This window comes from Phocoena phocoena, chromosome 19 (assembly GCF_963924675.1).
Source record: "Phocoena phocoena chromosome 19, mPhoPho1.1, whole genome shotgun sequence".
Classification (NCBI taxonomy): Eukaryota; Metazoa; Chordata; class Mammalia; order Artiodactyla; family Phocoenidae; genus Phocoena; species Phocoena phocoena.
The window spans coordinates 11575014-11602954 of NC_089237.1; the positions used below are offsets into that span (position 1 = coordinate 11575014).

The 27941-nt window shown below is 53.4% G+C and overlaps 1 protein-coding gene across 1 annotated transcript in view; it reads right to left on the reverse strand.

Annotated features, from left to right (window-relative positions):
- Nucleotides 1-27674, reverse strand: part of SLC38A10 (solute carrier family 38 member 10) — a 40951-nt gene extending 13277 nt beyond the window's left edge. The window contains exons 1-10 of the mRNA XM_065897933.1: nucleotides 27576-27674; nucleotides 25023-25140; nucleotides 19418-19463; nucleotides 18516-18609; nucleotides 18169-18312; nucleotides 17146-17270; nucleotides 14312-14414; nucleotides 13102-13284; nucleotides 10709-10820; nucleotides 9736-9842 (exon numbers count right to left, since the gene is read on the reverse strand). Of these exons, the coding sequence (XP_065754005.1) occupies nucleotides 9736-9842; nucleotides 10709-10820; nucleotides 13102-13284; nucleotides 14312-14414; nucleotides 17146-17270; nucleotides 18169-18312; nucleotides 18516-18609; nucleotides 19418-19463; nucleotides 25023-25140; nucleotides 27576-27674 (1131 nt within the window). The remainder of the gene's footprint in view (nucleotides 1-9735; nucleotides 9843-10708; nucleotides 10821-13101; nucleotides 13285-14311; nucleotides 14415-17145; nucleotides 17271-18168; nucleotides 18313-18515; nucleotides 18610-19417; nucleotides 19464-25022; nucleotides 25141-27575) is intronic.
- Nucleotides 27675-27941: the final 267 nt, after the last annotated feature.

A 27941-nucleotide genomic window follows, 5' to 3' on the forward strand; every position in this document is an offset into this window, starting at 1 on the left:
TGTAACTCTGTCTCCCCTACAGCTCCTGTACACGTTGGGCCGACACTCTCCATGTTACTTCTGCTGCCACAGCAGTGGACGCTGCTTGTTCTGCCCTTCCCAGCCAGGCCCAGCCCATGCAGCTCTGCCCAAGGAGCCGTAACTCCTGGTGCCGCAGAGAGGACCACGAGGCGGCCTGCCTGAAGAGCCAGGGGGCCCCACCACCCACCTCCACGTGCTCTCAGAGTCAGAACTCAAACCTTTTCCGAAAGGCACATTGACTTTTTGAAATATATCTGTTCAAAAGAACCACTGAGACTTTCCCAGGCCCAACACAATTAGAGAAGAAAGATTTTGTGCAGGAAGAAAGGACCCGTGCTCCTGAAGGTGGGTCCAGCAAATGAGGAGAACCTTGGGGAGAAAGTCTGTTTCAACCGCTGCCACTCTGGAAACACTGAGCTGGTTCAGGGCTCACGGAAGCAAAATGCTGGCTGTGCTCCGGGATCAGCCATGGTTCAGGGAGGCCTGGTCAGTACCATGGACTTGAGAGGCCCCTCCGGCAGTGACCACCAGCCGGCCTTAGTCAGGTGCGCATGGGGATATTGTTGGATTTGAGCCCCTGGGGTCTGAGCAGCATCAGAAGACTGTACGCAGCTTGGGGTCAAGAGCTCCTGACTCTCGTCCCCCACCCCAAGTTATTTTCTGAAAAACGTGTGGATTCCCAGCTTCAGCTGTGTGCTCAAAGAGTAGCATGCTATACCCACTCGCCATGAAGGGAAGATTCAAAGAGCAATGGTATCCAGAGGTGACCAAAGTAGTTTTAAAAAATTTAAAAGAAACTTTAAATCCCTTGCATCTCGTATTTCTCCAGAGAAACAACAAAAAGAACTTCACGTCCCGACTTGGACCCCGTGGCACTGACAGGATGAGGACAAGACCGAGTGAGAGTCCTGAAATACTCAAACGGCCAAAGTGGTTCTGCCTGCGTGGCCGGCCAGAGAGGGGGATGACAGCTCCAGAAGGGCCCCCAGGACAGCGCCAGGTGGGGATCCCAATGAGCCTGGGCTTCACCAGCAGAACCCCATTCCCCTCCAGGCCCTGATTTGGACAGCCCCTAAAATGGTTTTGACCCAGAGATGAAGACATCTGCTTGGTTGTTTTTTGTTGGTTTTTTTTTACAGGGACATCACTGAACATTCCACGGGAGACTGACAAGCCAAAGGCAACATTTCATCCCTGGCTTTGAATGATTTATTTCAACCCTTGGCTTTCTGGCCTTAAAGAAACAAATCGCGCACAAAATAAAAAACGTTAACTCCATCAATGCTGGGAGACAGCAAGCTTCCCAAAAAAAGACCAAGAAAGCATCAACTTAAATTCAATTTACGAAGAAGAGCCTGCACGGAGCCAGGAAGCTCCGCCTGGTGTCACACACACACCTGCCACTGCCCCCGGCCCAGACGTCCCACGAGCCCGCCAGCCGAGTGTGTTTCCCTGGCTCCACCCTGTCCAAGAAGATACCCCACCCACGCTCCCCCACCCGGCGGCAGTCTCCACCCCACCCTTCGCCGAGACCCCCCCTCGTCCCCTGACACAGCTGGCTCCCAAGCTGCCCTGGGCTCTGTGGGGTACTTGCCAGCTGACCACTGTCCAAGCACGAGCAGCCTGCTGGCCCTGCCAGAGCCTTTGTAACTGGTCACAGGCCCAGCTCTCCACTCCCACCTTTTGCTTTGAAGAAATGCCACAGGTCCGCAGAAACCTCCAGGCAGGGAAGCCAAAGCCACCCCAGCTTGAGGGGAGCAGAGGATTAATGGCAGGCTGGCGTCAGTGAGGACGTGGGAGGGCCATGCCTCACACCAAGGGAATCTAGGTCCACGGGTGATGCTGACGCAGTGACCAGATCACAGTCTGCAAGCAGGCATGTGTGGAGAGGCAAGAGTCAGCCAGAGCCACGGTGGGCACAAGGCCCCCAGGGCAGTGTCAGGAGCTCCAGGTGGGCCAGACTTTGGAAAGGGCACAGGTGTTGGCCAACTCCCTGGGGCAGCCATGACAAGTATGCACCGACCACAGACCCCGACCACCACCCCACCAAAGGCCGGAAGCGTCCATGAGGCCCCAGGGTCACAAGAGGCCAGAGCTCCCAGGTTGCCGCTCTGCCACGAAGTTCGGGAGGCTGATGCCGCACATGTGTGAACAGGGACAGTCATCAGTTCCCCCGAAGTCCTGATAAGGAAGAGATGCTGCTCCCAGAAGAAGGGGCCACAGCTGAGGTCTGTACCGCACCAGCCAGCAGTGATGGAATGATGGGGAACACGGGGGAGGCAGCTGGGGTACAGGGCTGTCATGGCCTCAAGACAGGGACAGGAGGGCACCTGTGCCTGCAGAACCCGTCTTCCAGGTACAACTTCCTGCAAGTCCAGAACTGCTTTGAAACGGGACAAGGTTGGTGAGCGAGCCGGGTGCACCAGACGTCTGATCACGCAGTCCTGACTTCTGTTCTTCTTAACCAGTTGCAGAGCCGCCAGGAGAAACACAAACACATCCTGACGTCTCAGCCCAGGTACATACGGCAAAACCAGGGGCTTGGCCTGGGGACCATGTGAGATGCGACACCCCAAGGCTCCCAATCTGCTGGGGTCCCCAACTCAGAACCAGAGACAAGCCCTGGCCGGGAAGAAGGTGTCCCCTTTCACTGCTCACATGTGAGAATGAAGATGTACACGTTCAAACGAAACCACCTCGAGGCAGGGGCTCCGGAGCCCGCCCCGTGCACCCCAATTTGGGTCTTCAGGGCAGTGTGATCAGGGCATGGCAGGCATCCTAGCCCAGAGGCCAGGGCGTCACAGCCTGGGTGGGGTCCAACAGGTCCTGGTGCACGTTTGTGTCCCTGTCTCAGGAGCACAGCGGCGCCTTCTGGCCCTCCCTGCGGATGCTCCCCAGTGCTCCGCACAAGGACAGCTATGGAGGCCGGTGCCACTCTGGCTCAGGGCTCCACTGCCTCTCATGAGTCCCAGGTGGCCCTGCTACCCCTGCTGGCTCCCGGCCGCAGCATCAACTCCGGACGGTGAAACCCACCCCTTCTGCCTCAGCCCCACTGGAGAGACCCTCTGAGTTCTCGAATTTTCAAGATAAAGGATGAACTAGTGATGACAGATAAGGTTCTTTTCCATTTGCTAGGGGCCAACTGTGTTTTCGCAGTCCCTGCTTATTCTTCTGAGGACGTTTCTCAGAATACTCTTTTATGCCTTTCTCCGGCACAGCTATGATGGGCCCATCACCCGTGCCCCCCACCTTCCCTGGCTCTTCCCAAGGTCCGGGGCCAGTAACAAGCACCTCTGTGCCAGCAGCACTCAGGCATCTGGGGCAAGTAGACTCGGGCTAACGCCAGGTCTGTGCCATCCTAGGGAGCAGTAGCCGGGGCTCCCAGGACAGGAGGGACACACTCCAAGCGGGTACCCTCCGGGCCCTAGGTCTGCACACCACACTCCAGCCACATTTTTTTTTTTTTTTTGCGGTACGCGGGCCTCTCACTATTGTGGCCTCTCACGTTGCGGAGCACAGGCTCCGGACGCGCAGGCTCAGCGGCCATGGCTCATGGGCCCAGCCGCTCGGCGGCATGTGGGATCTTCCCGGACCGGGGCATGAACCCGTATCCCCTGCATCGGCAGGCGGTCTCTCAACCAGCCACATTTCTGAGCATGCCCCTTGCAAGGTTCATTTTCCTCAAAACATGAAAACTCCGTGGGAAATAAAACAGCAGGGCACACAAATGGTATGCCACGGTCAGATGGTCGATTCTAGGACTGATCTGCGATGTACCTCACCAAGACACTAAGTCCAAAGGGGAAACTTTCCATCTTCTCTGCACGTAGTCCGAAAGTAGTTAATATAATTTAATATGCTTTCCAGTTTTAAAAATCCATAGTAACACAGGCACAGATAGACGTCTCTTTAACGCGATTCTGCATGTGTTCACGTCTACAGACACGTGGGGGCGTTTGAATGCGCATGTTCATTTCTGTACATGAAGCCAAAACCAGCATTACGCTCGACAGTTCAACACTGGAAGCTGTCCCAGCTGAGTTGGGAAGACGACTAGCTGCCCCCCACCCCCCGCACCCCCGCCAGCGCCACGGCGAGGGGTGTAGGACGACACAGATGAGAGAGAAACAACTGGAAAGGGGGAGGTGAAATTAACAAGAGATGCTGTAAGGTCAGAAGGTAAAAAAAGTTAATATATGAGAATCTATAGCCTCCCTACGTACAAACAATCAGGAAAGTCGGAGGAAGGAGAGGTCCCAGTATCACAGGCACATGTAGCAGAGGGATGCTGGTGCAGCAGACGGAGACGGGGAAGCGGGGCTGAGTGCAGCTGTGACGACTGAACGCCACACCCCATTATCACACTGGGAGGCTCACTAATACACTCTGCAGATTAGCCAGGGTATCAAGGGAATGAGTCTTTCCAAAGTTATCTACAGCTTCAATGAATTCCAATTAGACCAAAACCAAAAAGGTGGATTTATTTTTGTTAAGAGTCAGATCAGCTGACAGAAAGTAAACAGGGAGTTCCCTGGTGGTCTAGTGGTTAGGATTCCGGGCTTTCGCTGCCGTGACCTGGGTTCAATCCCTGTTTGGGGAACTAAGATCCCGCAAGCCACATGGTGCAGCCAAAAAAAAAAAAAAAAAGCAAGCAAGCAAGAACATCCAGAAATGTCATTAATGAAAGAAAAGAGATTAGAATTCAAATGTTTTCAGAGCCACACAACAAGGGAGCACCATCACAAGGCCGGGTAATTAAAACAGCGTGGACAGCCACGTCACTGGACGGGACATCCAGGAATTAAAATACAAGTCCCAAATGAGCCCAAATACATACAAGAACTTAATATACAGGAGCAGTAACATTTCATATCACTGATGGACGAACAGTGTTCTGACAACTAGAAAGCCATCTAGAAAAACTGAGGATACCTACTTTGTTTCTTACACCAAAATCGAATACCGATGGGTCAAAGATTTAAATGGAAAAATGAAATCATGGAATTACTGAAAGAACTGAGGGAAGAATTCCTTAAAATAATACTGAAGTGGGAGGGTCATTTTAACAATGACTTTTCTCTCTCCTACAAAGAGTCTGACAGACTAAAACACTGGTACTTCACAAACTGGGAAAAACATTTGCAATTTGGCAGGCAATGGGCCAATTTCCTCATATTATAAGGAGTTCCTAAAACTCACCAAAATCCCCAACTGAAGACTGGTGAACAACCTCAGCAGCTAAGACTTGAAGGGTGAGAGACTCCAGAGAACAGATAAGCACCGAGGGGCCACCAGGCCAGGCTTTTCCCAGTCAGCAGTGCTGAGCAGCCCTGGAGCCTGCAGTCACACAGACTGGGCCCCAGGCATTAGAAGTGAGGGCTCCCCAGCAGCCAGAACCGGAGCGGCTACAATCCTGGAGAAGAGGAACCCTCCAAGGACGCACCCACGTTCTGTGTTCAGTTCTCCCCTGAGGCACGTGCCAGCCACCAGCTGGGCAGAGTCGTGCAGAGAGCAGTTGCCAAGAGGATGAAAGCTAAGCAGATAATTTAGCAATCTGCGGGAGACTGCATTGAGACTCAGGAAGGGCTACGCTCTAGGAGTGAGGGCAAACCTGAAACAGATTGGCCTCAAGGGGACACAGGCCTTCTGCCCATCCTCTCCGTCTGCTGGACAGAGGACAACATCATCCAGAGCCTCCACGATTTCTCACATACACCTACACAAAGTACCAAGCATGTCAGGGGACAGGACCAGGCCCCAGAAAACCAAGAGGGTGCAAAGGATCAATATAAACAAACTGACTATTTGAACAATAATAATGATGTCTTGTGGTGTTTAAAATATATGTAAAATTAAAATACATAAAAACAACAGCACCGAAGGCCAGAGGAAGGTAAATGGAGTTAAAATATCATTGGATAGTTGCCTCATCTGGGAAACAGTCAAAAAAAACTAACTTATGGTCAACTCTAATAAGCCAAGGATTCATATTAAACTGCCTTGTATAACCACTAGTAGAACAGAAATGTACAACAGCTAATAGAAGAACAGACAATAAATACTTAAGATGCTTGATTTATCCAAAAGGCAGCAAGCAAAAAAGAAACAGAAAAAAGAACATATGGGACAAATAAAAAACAAAGAGTAAGACGGAAGCTTTAATCCCCCCAAATCAGTAATTTTATTAACTGTAAATAGTCTTAAATACTCCTATTATCAGGATGGATCAAAACAAAACAAAACAAAAGCCAACTAAATGCTCTTACCCGAGACATACCTTAAATATAAAGGCATAGAGAGATCAAAAGAGAAAGGATAATAAAAACAATATTGTGCAAATATAAACCCCAAATAAAGCTGGATTAGCTACACTGTTCAGACAGGGCTGCCTATAAGGAGAGAAGCATTTCCAAAGATAAAAAGGGACATTTCACAACCAAAAGGGTCAGTTTAATAAAATATAGCCATTTTAAAACTGTACGCTCCTAATAACATAGCTTCAAAACAAAAAGCAAAAATTGATGTAACAAGACAAATAAGCCTATGATTAAAGTGGGAACTGTCATACCTTCTTCATAACTGATACACAAGAAGATTAAAAAATCAGTAAGAATATGTAAAATCTAAAAAATCACAGTTACTAAACTCAACTCAACCACATGTTGGATGCATACTGCATCCAACAACTGCAGACTCTACAGACAGCTAAACAGCCATCAGAATAGACCATCTGCTGGGCCCCAAGAAATGTCAAAGGACTGAAGTTCTTCAGCTCGTGTTCTCGAATCACACTGGGACTGTGCTCGAAATCAATAAAAGAGAGTCCTGGAAAATCCCCCAAAGTTTGGAAATCTAAAGAAGCTACTGGTGACAATCAGCTAGAGTCCCCAAAGGGCTGCAGACAGAAGGGGGTTCCGAAAAGGAAAGGTTTGAGGTCTGCCTCAGGAGGAGCACAGCAGTCAAAAGCAGAGCTAATATAACCTAATATGTAGGACCCAGTGCAAAATGAAGATGTGTGGCCTTTTATCCAAAAATCAGGTAAACAGTACCATTAAAAGTACTAGAATGTTTTCCCTTTTTTCTGTGGTCTCTCTCACAACTCGTTACAGTGTTTTTTCTGTTTGCGATTTTGCTGTTAGAGAAAAAGTTAAAATTTTATATTATTAGCATTAAAAATACATAAATAAATAAAGAAGCCAGTGGTGAAATAAGAAATAAGGATGGGGCTTCCCTGGTGGCGCAGTGGTTGAGAGTCCGCCTGCCAATGCAGGGGACACGGGTTCGTGCCCCGGTCTGGGAAGATCCCACATGCCGCGGAGCGGCTGGGCCCGTGAGCCATGGCCGCTGAGCCTGCGCGTACGGAGCGGGTGCTCCGCAACGGGAGAGGCCACAACAGTGAGAGGCCCGCGTATCACAGAAAAAAGAAAAAAAAAAGAAAAAAGAAATAAGGATGGAAATTAGGAAAAGTTGCAAAATGAATGATGATGTCAAGTCTTCAATCTATAGTTTGATGCAATCCCAGTCAAATGCCAACAGCTGAGAAGCCACTTCTAAAACTGACTTGGGGGACGTCCCTGGTGGTCCAGCGGTTAAGACCCTGCACTTTCACTGCAGAGGGCACGGGTTCCATCCCTGGTCGGGGAACTAAGATCCCACATGCTGCATGGTGCAGTCAAAAAATTTTAAAAATTAAAAAATATAAAATTGAGTTGGAAATGCAAACAGCCAACAATAGGAAAGGCCATCTTTAAAGCAGCCAGCATCAAAACTCCCTACAAAGCCTTAGCAACCAACACAGGGTAGCGCTAGTGTGGGAGAGACCGACAGACCAGTGAATGGGAGTTCCCAGCCTCACACGTACACAGGTGACTGATGACAACGGTGCCCGGCAACACTGGGGCAAGGGGTTGCTGCTCAACTCGAGAGTCACACAGAACATGACCCCTGACCCCTGCCACACACCAAGCGTTCCAGATGGGAAGTAGATCTAAATGTGAAAGAGAAAATACAAGGCTTCTACAGTATGACAGAGTAGACTGTCTTCAGGACCTGGGGATAAGCAAAATTTCCTAAGTAGTACATAAAAAGCACACAGCAAAAGAAAAACTCAAAAAACTGAACTACACTGAAATTACAAACATCTGTTGATCAGAAGGTGTCATTTAGAAAGTGAAAAGGCAGCCAAGAATGAGACAAAACATTTGTAATATATACTTCTGAAAAAAGTCTTATATCTAGAATCTTTTACAAACCTCTACAAATCAATAAGAAAAAAATAACCCAATAGTTAAAAAATGGGCAAGACTTGAAAGGCGTTCACAAAGAAGACACCCACACGGCTAACAAGAGTATGAAAAGGTGCTCAACAGTCACCTGGAAATTGCAAATTAAAACCCAAATGAGGTACTGCTACACGCCCATCGGAAGGGCTAGAATCTAACAAAGGGACAGTGGATGTTAAAGCAACTAAAATTCCAATATGGTGCCTGAGGACCACTTTGGAAAGCTGGAAGAAGTCTGGCAAAATCTACTAAAATTGGACAGACATAACCTCAGGACCCAACAATTCCGCACCTAGGTGAATAACCAACAAAAGTGCACACACGCTGCACCAGGAGAGACGTGCAGAACAGCCCGTCCAGGACACCCTGCTCTGGGTGACTGTAGATTCCTACAGTGGAGGATCACATGGCAGGGAAGACGGGCAAACCACCCCTGGCCACCCTGGCAGTAACGCGGAGGAACTCAGGCATGATGCTGAGTAAGGAGGCTAGACACACGCCGACACTTCCTGTGAGACTCCATTTGTACTAACTTGAAAGGCAGGCAAAATTATTCCAAAATGTTAGAAGACAGACAGGCAGTAACCTTAGTGGAGGAAAGACTGTGGGGCGCCCCAGGGAAGCTTCAAGTGCTGGAATGTTCTGTATCTGGCCTGGAGGTGGTTCCAGGTGTGGAACATAGCCGACATGTATCAAGCTGTACCTGAGAATTATGTGTTTTGCCATATGTATACTACACTCCTAAAAAATTTACCAAAATCAACTGATAAGAAAAAGCTCAACAACTCCATTAAAGGTGAGCAAAAAGCACGGACAGTTCATGGAAAGAGAAACGCTCACCTTCACTCCAGAGCAGCCGAGACTTGCCACCATCCTCGGGCTGACGGAGGCGAGAGGCAGAGCTTGGCTGCTAAGCAGCAGCGCTGACCTGCACACGGGCCCTTGGGGGCTTTGCTCCCACTCCTGACATAGGGATCCCGGGGTCCACAGAGCTTCCTATGGGTGCTTTCTCAAATATACAGAAACGCTCGTGGGCACAGATAGTCACCCTGGCACTGTCGGTAACAGTGAAAGACTGGAGAGGTGACACCAACAAGACAGTCCCCAGCGAGACAGTACGGATGTCCTCAGGAGGGGATGGAGACGTGAGCGTGTGGCGCACACAGATAATCCGGTCACTGTACAGACAGGCGGGGGAAAGCGGTTCAGCACTCAATGCTCAGATAAGCGTGGTCAGCAGCTCGGCTCGGCGGCCCTGCGGTGCAAGGCTGCTCACCCTGGCTTAAGCCCACGTTTCTCAGACCTACAGGACCACGATCCTTTTGTGCTAAGAAACACAACGAGTTCACAGGAACTTCAGAGAACACCGCCTCCTGCTCTCCGCGACCCAGACCCGCCCTGAGTGGGGCTGAGAGCGCTGCGCAGCACGCACCTGGGAAGAGAGGGTGTTCTTATGGATCTTCTTGTAGACCAGCGCCGGGCAGATGAAGCAGATGAGGCTTCCCATCGTGGCGCCCGTGAGGCCCAGGACTGTCTCCACTGGGAACAAGAGTGACAGGGAGGGGTGAGCTTCCAGCGAGCAGGGTGAGCAGCCTTGCCACTAAGGCGCATCTACGCGTGCCGCCGGACAGCAGCGAGGAGCAGGGCACAGCCTTCTGTGCCCGCAAGGACCCTTAGGGTGTCCGATCTGACAGCGTCGGGCCAGGCGCCTCAGGCAAGTCCCCTCCACTCTGCACCTCAGCTTCCTCGCCAGTGAGGTGAGGCTAACAGCACTGCCCTCCCCATGCTGGGTCCACAACGCTGTTACGGCTCCTCGCGGAGCATCCGGGCGGCCAGCGGGGGCTTCTGGGCCGGATCATCTTACATCACCCCACCTGCTGCCCAGCGAGTGACTGAGCAGGGCCTGTCCTGGTTGCGTGGGGAAGCTGGGAGCCTGGAGTGTGGGGCCTGGGGGTCGCTCCCTGGAGGGCATGCGGGGCCCACTCGATGTCTGAGGACAGTGAGCTCTGTCTGTGCGGCAGCAGGACATCGGACAACAGAAATCTTGCCCAGGGCCCTTCCCTTTTCCCTGGGTGACGTGTCAACGAAATCGGGAGTCAGCAGTCAGGAGCTTCTTTATAACCACTAACTTCACACATCAGGCGGGGACCCCGCATCGCAGCTCCCACCCACGTGTTTGCGGTCACATCAAGCTACGGCCTTTTCTCCCAAGCCTTTCTCAGGGAGCCAAAGAAAAAAGCGCCCAAGAGTCTCTAGACTTTTTTTTTGACCAGAGAGGACGGTGGTGAGATTCTGAGCGTCTTGGCTGAACACCGAGACTTGAGGCAGGGGCGCACAACAGCAGGAAGGGGGCACGGGGCAGAACAGGCCAGCAGGAGGCCAGCCGCTGCAGCAGCCCCACTTACCATTTGGGATCATGATTCCACCGACCATGGTTCCAAACACAACCGAGAGGGTGAGGGCTTTAAACCGCAGGGGCGGCATGTAGCCTCCAGCGGCAAAGGTCCCGTCTTTTTGCTACATGAAAGAAAATAAAAACAAGGTTCTGAAATGACCAATTTCCTCTCCACCCTGCAGTGAGCAAGTCCTTAAAGGGCTCTGCCAACACCCCAGGTAGGTCTGCCCGGGAGGTGGCAGGCGAGCACTCTGGGCACAGGCAGATGTGCCTGCACGTGAACCTGCAACCAGAACTGCGGACCCCAGGAAGGTCCAGCCTGCTCCTCACAGCAGCTACGGTGGTAAGTAACAGCTTCGTTCTGAGATATGAAGAACAAATCCTTCTGTTCTCCTTTTAGAGCAATGCCGTGAGAGAGATTTTTTAAAATACTGCATAGCACGGGAAACAGAACACATCCCCAGTTCACAGTGACACGCAGTGGGTTTCAGGGTGCAGTGGGCTCCCCATGCACGCAGACACGCTCGGCTGCGCCATCCTCGTCTCCAGCAGGCGCGTCCAGGAAGAAGACAAGGGGACAAGTCAAGTTATTACATGCTGTAATCAAGCCAAAGAGACCACCTCTGGCCTCACCTCCACATCCATAGGCACAGGGGCACCAGAAGCACCTCATCAGGCTGTGGTGAGGACCAAAGGAGGTGATGGGAGTGAAGCTTCTAGAACAGTGCTGTGCACACAGGAGGAGCTAGCCATGATTACTATTGCTGGGCTAGGAAAACAGCACTCAAGTGAAGCTTCAGACCCTTCCAGAACTACAGTTTGGAGGTACCCAATATCCAGAATTGACTTGCACAGGCAGCTTTCTTAGGACAGACTAGTGAGGGAGGTTGTTAGGTCTACACCCTCTGACTCAGAAACCTACAGAAATTTACCCAAGAAACACTCCAAGAGGAGAAGAAGAAATGGGCAGCTACATGCAGGAAGGGGGTCACGAGAGTCACCCGTGACAGGTCAAGGGTGAAAGACCAGCAATGAACAGGAAGTGAGAGCAAGGGCTTAGTGATGCTGGGGGTTTCTATGGATACACATGGACTAAAGACGGGAGAAAACACAGCGAGAGGAAATCTGCAAAGAGATGCACACAAACGCCAAGGGAAGCAGAACGGGTCATTCGAATGAGGATGGAGGCATGCAGGTAAGTTTTCCACTTGAATTAACGTTTCCTTTAATATCGCTACTGATTTTCTAATTTAAAAAATCACAAAAACATGTTATTTACAGAAACACAAATGCTGTTCAGATATGAAGTACATGTTTGCATCAGAGGACCCCATGGCCGCATAAGCTAGCCTGCCGCGCCCCCCCAGGGGACAGAGCCTTGCTTGGTGCCCAGGTACCTGAACAGCTAACAGGGGTGGGGCAGGCAGCCAGTTCTTCAGGACTGGAGCTCTGCCGCAAGGTGTTGTCCCTGGTGGCAGAATCTGTGGGAGGCTGCCTCAACCATGCGCCAAGCCACATGGACGAGCCCGGTTCCGGCTGTCCTGGAGGCCTAGGCAGCCACCCATCCCGTCTGCCTACCAGACTCTCCCCTCCCCGCCACCATGGCCTAAGCGGTTCAAGTGGCCACCAGGAGTCCTGGCTGACGCCACAGACCAGGCTCAAGGACTTGGGCAGGAACACAAGAACCACCGCAGAGAGACAGGGCCAACCCCATGCCCTTGCCCTTGGGCACGAGCTACCACACTTGTACCTCTTGTTGTCAACTGGGCAGGAGTTAGAGAGCCAGGGGAATGTGGGTTCCCACTGTACATTTGGAAAACTGCTTACACAGGACTACATGGCGCTGGGCCTACACACACGACAGCAAACAAAACTCAGCCTCTCTCAAGGTTCAGACGTCCTTTGTCAAATTATCAAAACTTTCCCTTACACAAATGTAAAGAGAATGGTGGCCTGAGCCCAGCGTTCATCTGCCCACCCGGCCAGCCATTATCAGCTCCTGTCGGTTAAACCAGCTCTTCTGAGTTCCCAACCACTCCTCTCCCACAGGGTTGTGCTGAAGCAAGCCCCTGATTTCCTGCTACTTCTCCGATGTGGGGGACAGCAGGGAAGTTACAGGACACGAGCCTAACCTGCTTGGACACTGGGCCTGACTCCACATCTCCTGCTGGGATCGACCCGATTGATCTGGGGCTCTGTTCTCCAAAGTTGGTTAAAAAAAAAGATCCCTATTAAAAGATTTCATTTTAATTGGAGTTTTTAATTTTTAACTAGGAAAAACTCTTCCTACTACCACCCAGGAAAATAAAGAACTAGCAAAAGCCACTTGAGGACAACATAACTGAGACCAGGACAGAGACAATTTCGGGCAGAACGCCGTCCAAGGGGCCCTGAACACCTTACCTGCTGCTCGAAAAGCAGCGTGTTCAAGGCCTGTCTGCAGGGCAGGATCATCATGGGGAAGCCTACGGCCACGGACATCATGAAGCCCACACGGATCATCTCGGTCACCAGGTTGGAAGGGAAATGCATGAGCACGTTGCCCGCGGTGGCCTCGGTGAAGCTCACGTAGCCGAAGAAGCCCACCTGCAGGGGGACGACAGAGGGATGGAGGGGGCATGTGGTGAGAGGGGCGCACCCTCCCCGGAACAGCCGTGAGCCTCATCACGAGCAGCTGCAGCAAGACCAAGGCCCCCCAGCTCCTGGCTCGTAAACAACCTCCTTGACAAGCAGAGGCTGCAGGTCTAAAGGTGAGAGTCCGATGTGGCTTCTCCCCACTTGGACAACAGGGCACCAAGAGAAGGGAGCTGCCTGCATGGAAAGGGAGCATCGGAATGCCCCATGAGCCCCGCAGAGGGGCTGGACTTAATCTGGCTCAAAACCCAAACCACGGGGTAAATCAAGGTCCCCACGAACTCAGGCTCAGCGTGGACAACAATCTGACGGACCATTTGTAAAAACCAACAAGCACGGTGGAACCACAAAGTTCAGGGAAACAAGCCAGACTCTCAGTGAATTTATATCTCTATTTGCCATGTAAAAAAACAACGAAGGGGCTCCCCTGGTGGCGCAGTGGTTGAGAGTCCGCCTGCCGATGCAGGGGACACGGGTTCGTGCCCCGGTCCGGGAGGATCCCACACGCCGTGGAGCGGCTGGGCCTGTGAGCCATGGCCGCTGAGCCTGCGCGTCCGGAGCCTGTGCTCCGCAACGGGAGAGCCCACAGCAGTGGGAGGCCCGCGTACCGGGGAAAAAAAAAACAACAACGAAGAGGAGAATTAAGAAGACTGGAGGGAAAATCTCCCCAAACATGAACTGTATCTGCATCTGTGGGCTGGAACCTGTGATATCCTTTCTCTGCTATTTCACTGTCTCCCACTTCTCACTGATGGACCATCTTCCTACAGCACATCAGTAGAGCTCTTGGGGAGGCTCCAGGCCCTGCACTGAGGCACCCACGCTCCTCCCGGGATGGGGACAACACCACCACCTGGGGAGCAGGCTCACAGGTGGCCCTGGAGCTGAGCGGGCATTGGGATGGGAAGGAGAGAGGGCAGGCCTGCGCTGGGGGACTGGAGGAACTGTGCAAGGGGGTGGGGTGTGAAAGGGTTCCTACCATGACATAGAAGGTGGTGACCACATTGAGGGAGGAGGCGAAGATGGAGCTCATGGCTTTCACTGATGGCTCATCCAGGCTGTCATAGGTGGGCAGGACCTGGCTGTATAGAAACGAGCGACTTCACGGAGCCGATTCCAGAGACAGACACCTCCCCCGGAGCCCCAGCCGAGTCTCCAACACCTGCCTTCCCACCACGCTGGCCACCACTGGAGCCGAGGCCGAGCTCTCACAATACTACAGACAGTACTCAGAGCCCTCCCTGAACGTGATCTCTGTAAACATTTCAGAAGTGCCACAGGATGAAAGGCCGTTTGTTCCACTGCAGCAGGAGCGTGACCGCTCCGGGCTGGGCTGAAGCACCCCGTGTTTACAGGGGAAGCAGGAAGCGGTTCAGAGCATCGCTGTCAAAAGAATGGAAAGTTAAACAAACAAGCCGGGCTGCCTGCCCATCTCAGCGCCTCAGCGAGGGGCTCAGAGCCGGCGTGGACCCAGCTCTGCGACGGGAAGAGTGGCTTCAGTCCCACGGCCCACAGCCAGCAGGGCAGTGCCGCCAGGCCTGGGAGGGATGCGTCCATGCAGGCTCTCTGCAAACAGCAGGCAGGGACCCTGCACCTGCGAGACGTGGGCCCCACGGAGGCAAACAGGAAGGGGCGGGGGGGGGGGGGGGACGGGGGTCTCCTGTGCAGCCCTGAGAGGAGAAAGCAGGGTGACGCTATGCTGAAGGCTGAGGCTCAGCACCAAGGGAGACGGGGCCAGCGGTCACGCCACGCGGGAGGCCGGGAGGGGGCGCGTCAGGACATAAATGAAACCACAATAGTCAGTGGAGCCAAATCCCAAAACCGCCTTAAAAAAAAGTGAAAGGAGAACAAAGAGGACCCGCTAACGTTATTAACAGTAAACGACAAGGATGAGGATGGGGGAGGCCTGGCCGGCAGAAGCTGGCACCGTCCCCCGGCCCTGCACACCATCCCATCAGCTACCCCCAGTGGGCAGGGGTCACAGCAGACAGCTGTCCTCACCTCGGCCCGGCAGAGGGCAGCGGGTGGCCACACGCCCATGCAGCCCAGGGAGGCGGCAGAGGACCTGCAGGGGAACTGGCACCATCATCTGGGTGCTGACCAGCTCCTTGGATCAGAGTGGGGTCCATGCCAGGGAGCCCCAGCACCAGATCTCGGGACAAGGGCGTCTCACCCCAGCCCCCAGCACACACAGGGAGAAGTCCCTGCCCAAGAGCCGCTGACACTGAGGGGAGGGGGCTGTGCCCTGAAAGTGGGGATGGATGCGTGTGGAACGACCACGGTCCCCGCCTTGCTCCCATCCTGCCTGGGTCCCAAGGACCCCTGATGGTGGCAGCCAGACCCCCGTGGTGGGCCAACCCAGCACCCACAGAGCACTTGCCCACCTCGCTGAGCAGCCCTGTGACTCAGTTTACCTGAGTCAGAGGAGTCCGCCTGTCTCCCTGCACAGCCTGGGCCTCCACGTGCTCAGTGCTCTCTCCGCGCTTCTCTGGGCCGCAGGGCCAAGCGGTCCTGCACCACCACGTACTCATTTACTGCGAAGTCGGACCAGAAAGGGCCACACAGTGAGGGCACAGCGGAGGCCCGGCCCGTCCAGGACGGGGAGACCAGCCACACAGCCGGGCCCGTGGTCACCCGGCAAGAGCAGCAGGGCCCCCGCCCCACACGTGCTCTGGGGCAGACTTGCAGGGGAGGGAAGAGCCGTCTCTGCCCTTGGATGCCCCCGGCTCTGGACCCCTCAGCACCGCTCCCTAGGGAACGTGAGTGCCTCTGCAGGCCCCATGCCCTCCATGAGCAGCAGACGGGACATGTGCTGACAACCCCTCCGGAACCCATAACTCCACCTGAGAACCAAACCCAGCAGACGTGCCTGACTACAGAGCAGCCACCACCAAAAGCCCGACCAGGGTTTATTTTCAAAGAAGCAAACTCAGACAAAAAGGACAACCGGTAACTAGGTACATGGCAAAAGGATGTAACTTCTGTCACTGATTGTAACGGGGACATTAAACAGCAAGAGTGGAGAGTGTTCTGGTGGAAACCAAGCTGCCAAGAGAGACGAGAAGTGGGAAACCACGATTTGGATCTCGCGTGTGGGTGTAAACACAGCAGTCTGAACAGTCTCATCTGTCACATTAGTTTACGACTGGCACAGTTGATGCCCGTAGAGTTGTGGGGGGCTGCTCTGCCAGCCCCCCACCACCGATGGTCCCTTCCTATCCCCGCCGGATTTATGCCTCTCTTTTGAGCGGGTTACCACCTGACTGGGCATGAATCACAGGCTCCTGTCATTTGGTAGAGAAGATAAGGCTACTGGAATTAAGGAAATAGCTGCTCTGCATTTACAAAGCCCTGCGTGCCAGAGAGCGCACGCCTGCTCACATGCACGCGCACATACACACACAGGCCTCTGAAAGCATCCCAGCGGCAGTCTGAAGTCAATGTTTGTGCAATTTCCTCTTAAATATTCTCACACGAACAGCTAAATTCTGGCAAAATGCTCGGGACTCTGTGAGTCAGATGGTTTGGGGCTGTTCTGTGTTCCCCACAGCCAACTCTACTCGTGGGGGATTTGGCAAACTCGGCGCTCTCACCAACGTGCCGGCAACACATCTTGGGAATAAAGTCGATTTCTCCCTCACTAAACATCTAACTCCCACCCTGAACCCAAAGCAGGAAGGCCACGGTGAAGAACACATTACCCCTCGTGGCCTGGATCAACCACTGAACGAAACAGTGCTTCCCTCTCCCAGGAGCATAGCCCCACCTCATAACACACTCACACCCGGGGCCCTGGGAGCAGGCAGTACTTACGACTGGCAGGCAAAGGACATGCCAAAGATGGGGATGCAGCGGAAGACACCCTCCCAGCGGATGTAGCTGACTCGCCGCAGCCACTGCCCACCAAAGAGGCCGTGCTTGAGGGAGGAGAGCATGATCTGTGAGGAGAAGAAAGCGGAGCTTGGCACCAGACAGCAGACACAGGTGGGACTCGGGCCAGGGCCAGGCAAAGAATGGATGCTGCCTGCACCACAGTGGGAAAGAGACAGCCTGCAGCCTCTGGCACAGTGCCACCTGGTGCCACCAGCTGGAGGGGCCGGGGGTGGTGCATGGTCCCGGGGCCGCTGCCCTCTGCTGTGCTGCAAGCTGGCCGGGTGCTGCCCAGAGAAGCACATGCTGCAGGGCCTCCTGACATCGGGGGCAGCTGCCTGTCCAGGGCTGCTTAGCGCAGACGGTAAGCAACGAGGCCCACTTGGTGGGCCCCAGTCGCCTCCGGGACAGGACAGTCCCCCAACCTGGCAGGTCCTTGCCAGTCCTGCACGGACATGATTTAAAAGACGACAAACCCATCAAGGACAGGGCTGTCTGGAAAGGAGGGGAATGGTCACTGGGCTGGCCCTCACAGCCAAGGGACGCTGGGAACACCGCCGGGTGCTCGGTCTTCTAAGGAAAGCCCACTGCACAGATTCTCACGTTCTGCTCCCGCAGGTCTGATCAGGGGCTCAGGCCCAGGGGCTCCCACTGAGGGCCTCCCGGGCTTGGGAGGAAAGGGGCACCCTGAGCGCCAACTCCACGCTGTATCCCACCCCCAGCCTGTGATAAACACTCACTGGAAAACAGCTGCTCGCCCCCTTGTGACAAAAGGCTGGCCTCCTGACTCCTGGCCACAAACCCCACGTGAAAGGTCTTTCGTGAACTGAGGAGCATCACACTTTCACTCCCTGCCCTGGAGGCCTCCCCTCCCCTGCCGGCCCTGTCTATCCACCACGCCCCTGTGGACGATTCTGCATCACCGTCCTGTCATCCTTGGAAGGCGGCTGGCAGCCCAGCACTCACCACGCACATGAACACGGCGTAGAAGATGAGGGCCATGGCGCTGAAGGACTGGACGGAGGCCATCACGTTCCTCTGCAGGCTGAGCGGCAGCACGACGCACAGGGACACCGCGAAGAGCAGGAGCATGCGCGAGGCGCCCGTGACCTGCAGGGAGCGCCAGGCGTCGCCCCAGTTAGTCCCCGGGGTTCCCACCCGGAGCCCCGGAACTGACCCAAGGCCCTTCACCACACAGCATGCTGGTCTCGGCCCCCCTCCCACTACCCGTCAGAGATGTGGACTTAAGGAGTGTCCCTGGGCTGCCATGCAAGCGGCCACAGGCCTTCCAACGCACGTGCAGATGTCCTTACCTGAAACCCAAACAGCCGAGCAAAGAAGTTGGACCCCAAGTCGCCAATCACAACATAGAAGGCGATGCAGGTTCCCAGCATCAGCCCAATCATGCTGCAAGGAAGGCAGGCGCGGGCTTGAGAGCTGAGCACCAGGGTCCCGGGGAGCCCCAGACGTGCCCCCATCCCCGCTGGGTGGCCGCTGACACGCAGCAACCCAAGGGAGGGGCTGAATGGGAGACGTGGTATCAACATTCAGCGGTTTACAGGGTTTGGCTGTGGAGTTTGCTATTTTACTCAGAATGAATATTGAGTAACACTGAACTCTTCTTTATGTGGCATTACATTTTTCTCTCCACAGGAGGTTCTAAAAGTTCTTTCAGGTGCTACAGAAATGCACTGTGATGTTAGACAAGTTAAAAGAACAATCGACTGCTTTAGAAAAGGTTATCCTTTTCAGTTTCCAATTCCCTAATTTAGAAGCCTAAAAGTGCAATTTCCCAACCATTTTTTCATCTCATAAAATTTTACTCCAAAGGGAGAATATGAGTTTAATGCCACCTTTATGCAACAGTGTCCGGGGCAGGGGGCGGGGTGGGGGGGTGCGTATGAGCTTCAGGAACAGAACCAAGAGATGAAGTGCAGCCGTGGGAGCGCCCCCTCGCTATGTTCCCTGGGTTTTCCATTTTTATATTTTTCTTATTAAGACTTAAATACGGCTTTCAGCCTCGACACTAATCATTTTAAGGGTACAATAAACTGAACTTTCAGCTATTTAGTAAGTAACACTTCAGAGAAATATTTTAAGCTATGAACCAATCCGCATCTAAAACATACGGCTCATTGTGTAACAATTCTCCAGTTTCTCTTTGGCCACAGGTGAAGAACAGAGAGAATTACCCCAACAGAATGGCACCACCTACCTGGTCTCCACCAGCATCTTCCCTGCTTTTCCATAGGCGTGCAACGCTAGTGGGCGGAGGGTGGGGGAGAAAATGAACAGCTCAGTCCAACAGTGGGAGAAGCACATCAGTAAAAATGTTACTAATAAAAGCTGTGAAAGGCAATTTGACAAAAACCTGCAGGTCTGGAGTTCCATGGATGTAAAGGGGATATTTTATTTTATTTTATTTTATTTTATTTTGCGGTACGCGGGCCTCTCACTGTTGTGGCCTCTCCCGTTGCGGAGCACAGGCTCCGGACGCGCAGGCTCAGCGGCCATGGCTCACGGGCACAGCCCCTCCACGGCATGTGGGATCTTCCCAGACCGGGGCATGAACCCGTGCCCTGGCATCAGCAGGCGGACTCTCAACCACTGCGCCACCAGGGAAGCCCTAAAGGGGGTATTTTAAAATCTTGGTCCCATGCTCTTTTTCAGATCTACCTTCAACAAACAAGAATCACAGCAAATAAGAACAAAGCCAGTGTGGGTTGGTTTTCTCACACACACAAAAAAAAAGGAGAGAAAAGAAAAGGAAAGAAAAAAAGACAAGAAAAACCATCCCAGCGAAGTAATAGTTTATCTCTGGGCAAGCCGGGCAGCTGTGAAGGAAGCTGAAAGAGGCCTGCCTGGGGCAGAAGCTACACAGGGGTAGGGGGTGCCCAGGAGGGCTTTCAGCCTAGCCCCAGCACATCTGGTTTTCACAGCCACACCAAGGGGACCTGGCTAAGGGCCGCTATGTCTCCTCTGTGATTTCAGAAGAAAATCTCAGATGTGGTACTTTGGGACAGGAGGGGACAAGTGCATTCGGGCCTGCCCCCACTTGCCCTGCTGGTGAACAGCGCGTCCTACAGCGGAGAGGAGCCCCTCTGCCCTTCCTTCCTGACAGTGGACCTGCTTCTAGCGGAGGCGAGATTAAGAGCTGACTCAGCAGGTCCCTCCCAGGACCTAACAGTGGCCGGGAACCCCTGTGTCCCATCCCCACAGTCCAGCAGGACGAGGGCAGGGAGAAGCTCTGGTGTCCCAGGAGCAACCAGAAGGGGGTGCATGTGACAGCACAGCCCCAGCTTCCTGCCCCTGTCCCTCCCTCACACAGCGCCAGGGCCGCCCAGGAGACTGGGAAAGTAGGGAACATGAAGGCCGACTGATACGAATGAGTCCAAAGATGCTTGTTACTTTCAAATTACTTAGGAAAAGGCATGACACTGCCAAAAGCAAGTGAGCGTGGCACCTGACCCGGGCTACACAGCCACAGGGCAGGTGGCCTTGAGAAGCAAAGGGGGCCACTCTGCTGGGGAGGTCACTTCAGCCTCCCAGCTCGTCTGACTACTGCACAGACACTCGCACCTCAGGGTCATCTAAGACACAGAGCCTGGTGCCCCAAATGTGAAGGTGCCTAGGGCCCAGCCATCCCATTCCTTTTCCTTCTCCAAAAAGAAGCTGAGCATCTCAGCGTATTCCAAATGCTCAGAGCACCCTGCCACAGAAAGTTCCAGAACACACCTGCATTCTGGACAGAGGAAGCTAATGTTGCTCCAGGAAGCCAGAGGTCAAGTCGGGAGGTGGCACCTCTTCACCCAGAAAGACTCGACTGGTTCCTAGAATGATACCCTCACGGGGCTGCCCCCAAGTTGCTGCTTGTGCTGAGATGGCCTGTGGTTCCAGCCCCGTTCTCACCCTTTCCTCACCTGGGCCAGCCCCCCACACACCCCTCCCACCATTTCAAGTGTCCATCCCTCAGTAACCTCTAATCCCGAGTCACAGATACAAATACCTGGCAGCCCCCCGGCCCTCAGCCTCTTGCCTGGCAAGCCGGGGACTGCCCTCCTGCCCCTCTGGGCCGGAACCACAGAACCAGACTTGCCCCGAGAGGCTGGGAGGAGTGTGCAGGGTGGTCTCTGAGAAGGTGCGTCCCTTCCCCACGCTCCTGGGTCGGGCCTTCCCTCTCCATCTGTGATAGGCTCGCTGCGGCTCACGGGCCAGGCCTCACAGGGGCCAGGAGCCGGCACTCCCACCAGGTGCGGAGCCAGGACTGGTGTCAGGAGGGGCTCTCCAGTCTCCCTGGAGACGCTGGCTCAGCTCGTCCTCCTGGGGCCATGGCCTCGCTCACGGCTCCATGGCCGCTGTGCACACAGAACTGACTCTTAGCCCGCCTCGTTGAGTGTGGGACCCCAGCCCCACTCCCATACTCACCACCCACAGTCCAAAGCCTCCTGCCCCGCAGGCAGAGCGGGGAAGCACGCACCAAATCGTGCTGTTCAAGCCGAGGGTGATGACCTCAATCAACCCAGCCCTCCCCAGAGCCAGGCCTTGGATGGCAGCTAACTCCCCACTGCCATCCGCCAGGGTGTGATGAGCATTTGCTGGATAAATGAGGGGTAGGGGGTGCAGAGAATCCTGGGTGTTAGAAAGGTTGGTTTTACGACCCTCATTTCCCAAGCCAAGTATCCACAGGTACAGGTCACGCAACCGCAGACAGGCAGGGAGGGACAGGTCCTCTGCAGGCCCCACCCAACCCATGAGCGGGCAGCAGGCTGACCAGGGCCACGGAAACCCAGGCGGGCGGATGACAGGACCACAGACATGGTGCCAGAGCATCTGCTGCGCACAACTGAGCACTCCGAGTTGGCTGCGAGGCCCGGCCACCCTCCTCGGGCAGGGCCCGGGTCACAGTGGCCTCGAGGGGGCCACGACTTCTAGGGGCAGTTGACTATCTGACATAGCTGTATATCTTCTGAAAATGGAGTTTGAAAAGTCCACTCAAATGTAGGCCATGCAGGGCAAAGGAGGAGCAGGTAAGAAGTGGACCAGCCCATAAGCAGCAAACAAGACACCACAAAAACACACACAAAACACCAATAAAAAATCCACCAGTGTTTACTTCCCCAAACTGGCAAAGTTCATTCTCCAGCGATGCCTACGCACTGGCCAGAGAGGAGTGAGCAGAGCTATGGTTATTTCCAGGGAGGGACCAAACAGAAATATCGCAAACTCGAAACGCTAGAAAACCACCGACCCGTTCCTCGGAGCGCGGACAGTTTAAAAAAGTTATTTGTTCAAGCTGCGACAGCCTTTCTAGGAAATCCGCACCATGTCTGTCTCCAGGTCTGTCCATCTCCTTGACCCCCACCTGCCTGATGCCCATGGGCCCAGCAGACAACATGTGTTGGGGGCTCTGTTGACAGAGACTGTATTTCCCTGGGCCTGCGGCACGAGGACGCAGTGAGCGCTCTCCTCCTGGGCCACCTTCTCTGGCTGCAGCGCAAGCTCTGGGCCAGGAGAAGGCAGAGGACAAGAGAAAGGCCTACAGGCAGCAAGAGATGGCTCAGGAAGTGTGGGAGGGTTGCTGGCCCACAGGGTCCGAGAGATTCCCATCTCTTCCTGTCTAGGGCTCCTTTCCAAGCGGTGGGGCCTGTCCATTTCTGAGACTATGCCAAGACAGAGCCAAGATGAAGGGCAGCTCATGCTGCAGGTTGAGCCTGGGGGACTGTGGGAGTTCACACAACTGAGCCATCTTGTTTGGTACCAAAGACATAACCAGAGACCACTGGTGGTTTCTGATCCTTTTTGCTTCTAGCAGTTAGAATTGGGCTGCAGTCACCACAAGCAGTTAAAGGTAGCAGCCCCAGCCAGCCATGCAGAAGGGTGTCCGTGGGTAGTTTTCTTCAATCTTTCACAACTAGCCAAACCAGTTTGCCTTCTCAGGGACTTTCTAAGAATACTCAGACAGGCAGCTGTCAAAAACCACGGCCTCCCCAGGCCAGGGTCACCCATCCTCTTTCAGGGCACAGCCAAGCACTTCGTGGGATGTCTGCTACAGGAACCCTCAGTGGGGAGAAAGAGTCACCCTAAAGGCCATGGCCCCACAGACGGAGGAAGGAACCTTCCCAGGAGCACATTTAATCCCAAGTAGAATTTGGTCTCATGTGTAGGGTGGGGCGGGGCACAAATTTAGCTGATAAATTTCACTTCCCCAAATGACTCCAATAGCAATATAAGAGTCTGACAGGGACTTCCCTGGTGGCACAGTGGTTAAGAATGTGCCTGCCAATGCAGGGGACACGGGTTCGAACCCTGGTCCGGGAAGATTCCACATGCCACGGAACAACTAAGCCCATGCGCCACAACTACTGAGCCTGTGCTCTAGAGTCCATGAGCCACAACTACTGAGCCCACATGCCACAACTACTGAAGCCCGCACGCCTAGAGCCTGTGCTCTGCAACAAGAGAAGCCACCGCGGTGAGAAGCCCACGCACTGCAACGAAGAGTAGCCCCTGTTCGCTGCAACTAGAGAAAAGCCTGCACACAACAACAAAGACCCAATACGGCCAAAAATAAATAAATTAATTGATTACTTAAAAAAAAATACTTAAAGAAAAGAAAAGGTCTGACATCACCATTCTCATCAGAACGGAGAGAGAAGGAAGCAGCCCTTCAGTTTTGAGGTCAGAACAAATGTAAGTACCCCCAGGCCAATGCAAAGTAGGCAGACTGGAAGGAAACCAGAGGTCACGCTGCCAAAAGCCCACATGTGGGGCCTGCAGATGTTTTTATTTTGTTTGGCCCCTGGAACTCTGCACACCATTTCCTCTTGCTACCTCCTCTCTGCCGTGAGAGCTGTGAGCTGAGGGCCCAACCAGGCCCTCCACGAGCGGACGCAGCATCCTGGCCACACACTAGCTGGAGGGTCAGGGACTTCCAGCCAGAGGACAGGAATTTTCCCTAGAAGTGCTCAGGGCCGGCTCCTGAGACCACGTGCATTGGTATTTCAACACCCACACCATGTATCCCCAGAATGGAGTGCAGAGCTGAAAGTTCCGAGGCAGTGGAGAGAATGCAGCCTGCACACATCACCCTGAGGTGGGCAGGAGAGTGAGGGACCCTGCCCTCAGAGCCAAGTTTCCCAGGAAATAGTCAAACTGAAAGAAGGCGGAAAGCACAGCCTTCTCTGCCTCGGCTGAAATCAAAGGAAGCAAGAAAGATCTAGAGGAATCGAAATTGCAACCAACAACAACAGGAAACAGAGGACGGCACCAAGGAGATGGTGACTTGCTCCCAGCTACAAACCCGAGCCCAAGGACAGTGTGCCCATGGCATTCAAAGTGGGGATGTGCAGCAAGATCCCAGTCAGGCAGCTCGGAAGGAAGGTTCTGGGGACTCTTGGGCACAGGAGCGGAGGCTGCTGAGGCTGCCTGAACTGAGAGAGGGCTCTCTGTGTGGATTTGCATAAAGGGGAGACAGGAGAATGAGTATCACCTCAATTTTAAAATGTGTGTTGATGTTAACAGTTTTTTTAAAATTGCATTAAATTTTAAAACAAGAAACTGCTGTTCAAAGGAATAAAGAATAAAGTGGAAGAAAAGTAATTAAAAGAATAAGGCCCAGGGACTTCCCTGGCGGTCCAGTGTTTAAGACTCCACGCTTCCAATGCAAGGGTCACAGGTTCAATCCTTGGTCGGGGAACTAAGATCCCACGTGCCGCATGTACGGCCAAAAAAAAAAAGAAAAGAATAAGGCCCAAACCACTGCACTTCTTAGGAAGGGACTGAGAAAGGTCCAGCGCTCCCTGGGGAGGCGATGCACTCACCCAGGCCAGCGTAGGTCCTCCGCTTGCTCAAGCTGGCAGCTTTCACCAGGAACATGCACGACTGGTGCGTCATCCAAGAACAGAAGACCAAGAGCAGGGCCCCCAGGACGATGCCACACTGTAGGGTTGGGAGAGAAAGAGATGTTAACAAAATAAAGCTACCCGGCATCTTTACCTCTCACACTGAACAGCATGTGCGACGACCAACAGCCCTCCCCACGGCCCCCGCCCCCTAGACACGAGGCCCCAGCTCTGTTTAGTTCCCGTGCCTATGGGCAGCGGTTCCTAGCATTAAAAGGACAATTTCCTGGATGTGGTGGCCACAGGCTCTGTCCAAAGACATAAAGCCTGTGCATGACCCCAAAAGAGCACCAGGGACACTGGTTCCTTCCCAGCCCCTCCCAGAGTCTCAAGGAACAGCAAGGGGTTGCCAGTCTCCCCAGTTCCCTGCAGACAGCCTACAGCAAACCACCTTCCAGCCACTTGGATCAACAGCTACGAGTGATAAACACATTCTGGAAGGAAGAGATTAAAAATGACATTTACGCCTTTCTTATAAGTTAAACAGACACTCACCATCTGACCAGCAATTGCACTCCTAGGTATTTACCCAAAAGAAATGAAAACATGTGTTCATGCACAAACCTGCATGCCAATGTTTACAGCAGGTTTATCTGTAATCCAAAAACTGAAGGAACAACCAACTGTCCTACTAGCATCTAGCAGAGCGGAACGCACACACAGCCCACGACCCAGCTCTCCTGCACGCAGGTCACCACCCCACAGAATGCGTCCACGGGGTCAAAGCCTGTGCACAAGTTCCAAAGCACTCCAAATAGGAAACACCATGCCTGCCTAGTAAAGGTTAAAAAACAGATAAATTGAGGAACGCTAGCCAGACATTGAAATGTACCTACAACATGACCCATTCACGTAAAGTTAAAATCTGGCAACACTGACCTGTGGTACTGGGGGTAGGAGGGGGACCCTCAGTAAGAAGGCAGGGCTGGAGGATGCTGGCAATGCTGTGCTCCTTAAGCTGGGAACTGGCTACATGTGTTTGTTAGCGTTAGGAAAATCCATCAAGAGTACACCTGAAATGTGTCCACTTTTCTGTATGCATGTTACACTTCAATAAAATGTTAATTCTTTTGGAAAAGTACCCAAATTACTAAAACCAAACAAACAAAAAACGCAAACCAAAACTTTTTTTAAATGACCTGGCTGGCAGATCAAAACACACATCTCCAAATTGCCCGTTGACCTCACATTGTGTTCTGGCTGACTGCTTCTCACGGAGAAGATGCTGAGAGATGAGTGAGAGAGTGTCCTAACTCAGCCAGGCCCTCGGGGCAGGGCAAACCACTTCCAGGTCTTGGCTTGCATGCAGACCCCCACCTCTAAGCTCTTCCCCAGGCAAGTCAGCCTGGCCCACGTTTATATGCTCTGGCAGGGGCCTCGTGCCCAGCACATGGCAGATACTCAAATCTGAATCACCAGAGCCCTACCATGGTGGCACTTGGCAGACAGGCATCAAGGATGACAGCACTGCATTTACAGACGCAGGACCAGCCAACTACACATCCCAGGATGCAGTTCTGCGCCAGGCAAGTCGCAACGCACGCTGGGACATGTAGTCCTTCCAGAAACAGAGGTGGCCGGCTCACACTGGGATTCACATACCGAGACACAGATGTTGCCCCAGGGCTTCTAGAAGCCGCCAGCGTGGCCTTCCACATAGGCCTGCAGTCTCTGTCCTCCTGCCAACATGCTCACCAACCAAGTCAGATCAACCACTCACATGGGAACCATAAACGCATTTTCTTTCTTTTTGCTAGTTTTATCCAAAAGATGATAAATATGAAAAATGCAAAGTGTTAATCTAAAATTAAACGACTGGTGCCCATTTTCAGTTCCAAAATGTCCATCTTATTTTCATTTTTTTCCACCTATTTGGTTTCATCACATAAGACTGGTCTTTGAAGCCTTGCTGGCCACCTGTTCTTCTCTGGTGTCCCACTCCTCCTCCCCCAGCCTTAAGCAACCCAGGTAGTGGACAGCTCCTGCCCTAGGAGGCAGGTGGAGCGGCACCTCCACCGTGGCACACAGGAAGCTAAGAAGTTCATTTTTAGGAAAGAGGTTACCCAATTTGATAATTCCATCAATCTTCCTTTTCTAACGTACCAGATGCCTGTCTATTTGTGAATTAAACAGAAGCCAAATGAATTCACACCTCAAAAATGGTGAGTTTCTTTCATGCAGTATTTAATGTTGGGATAACACCAATTTTTTAACATTTCAGATTTTTTCAATCAAGGTAACACTGGCATACAGTGAAACGCAGAGATCTTAAGCGTACGCTCTGGAGAATTTAGTAATCACCTTGTAACCAACACCCCAATCTAGTTCCAAGGCCTGGAGGTTTGACTTGTGTGTTTCTGAATACAAGTGCAGTCAGGTCAGAGTTTTAAAAAATAATAGTAAAGAAAAAGAACACTGAATCCTGTGGTCACTTTCCATTTTTGAGCGGCAACCACTGCCCACTGGACTCACCTGTTTGAAGCAGAAGGGCATGGTGAGGACACTGACACCTACTATGCTGTTCACTATGTTCGTGATCAGCCCCCAGTTGGAGGCGGCGGCCGCAGTCATAGCGTGGGGGCTGGGGGCCCGGGAGCCCCAGTCCAAGGCGCGGGGACGACGCCGGGACGACGGCGGGGCGCGAGACCCTGAGGGGGACGGGTGGCTGCCTGGAGGAGGCGGCCTCGCGGGAAGGCGGCGGGAGCAGTCAACCTCCAGACCCCGCCAGACCCCGCGGCCGCCTCATGGCTTCATTCCCCGCTGGCTCTCGCTGACCACCCTCGTGTCCCCACGCCCAGACCCAGAGCAGCCGCGGGGTGCCAGCCAGGAACACCTCAG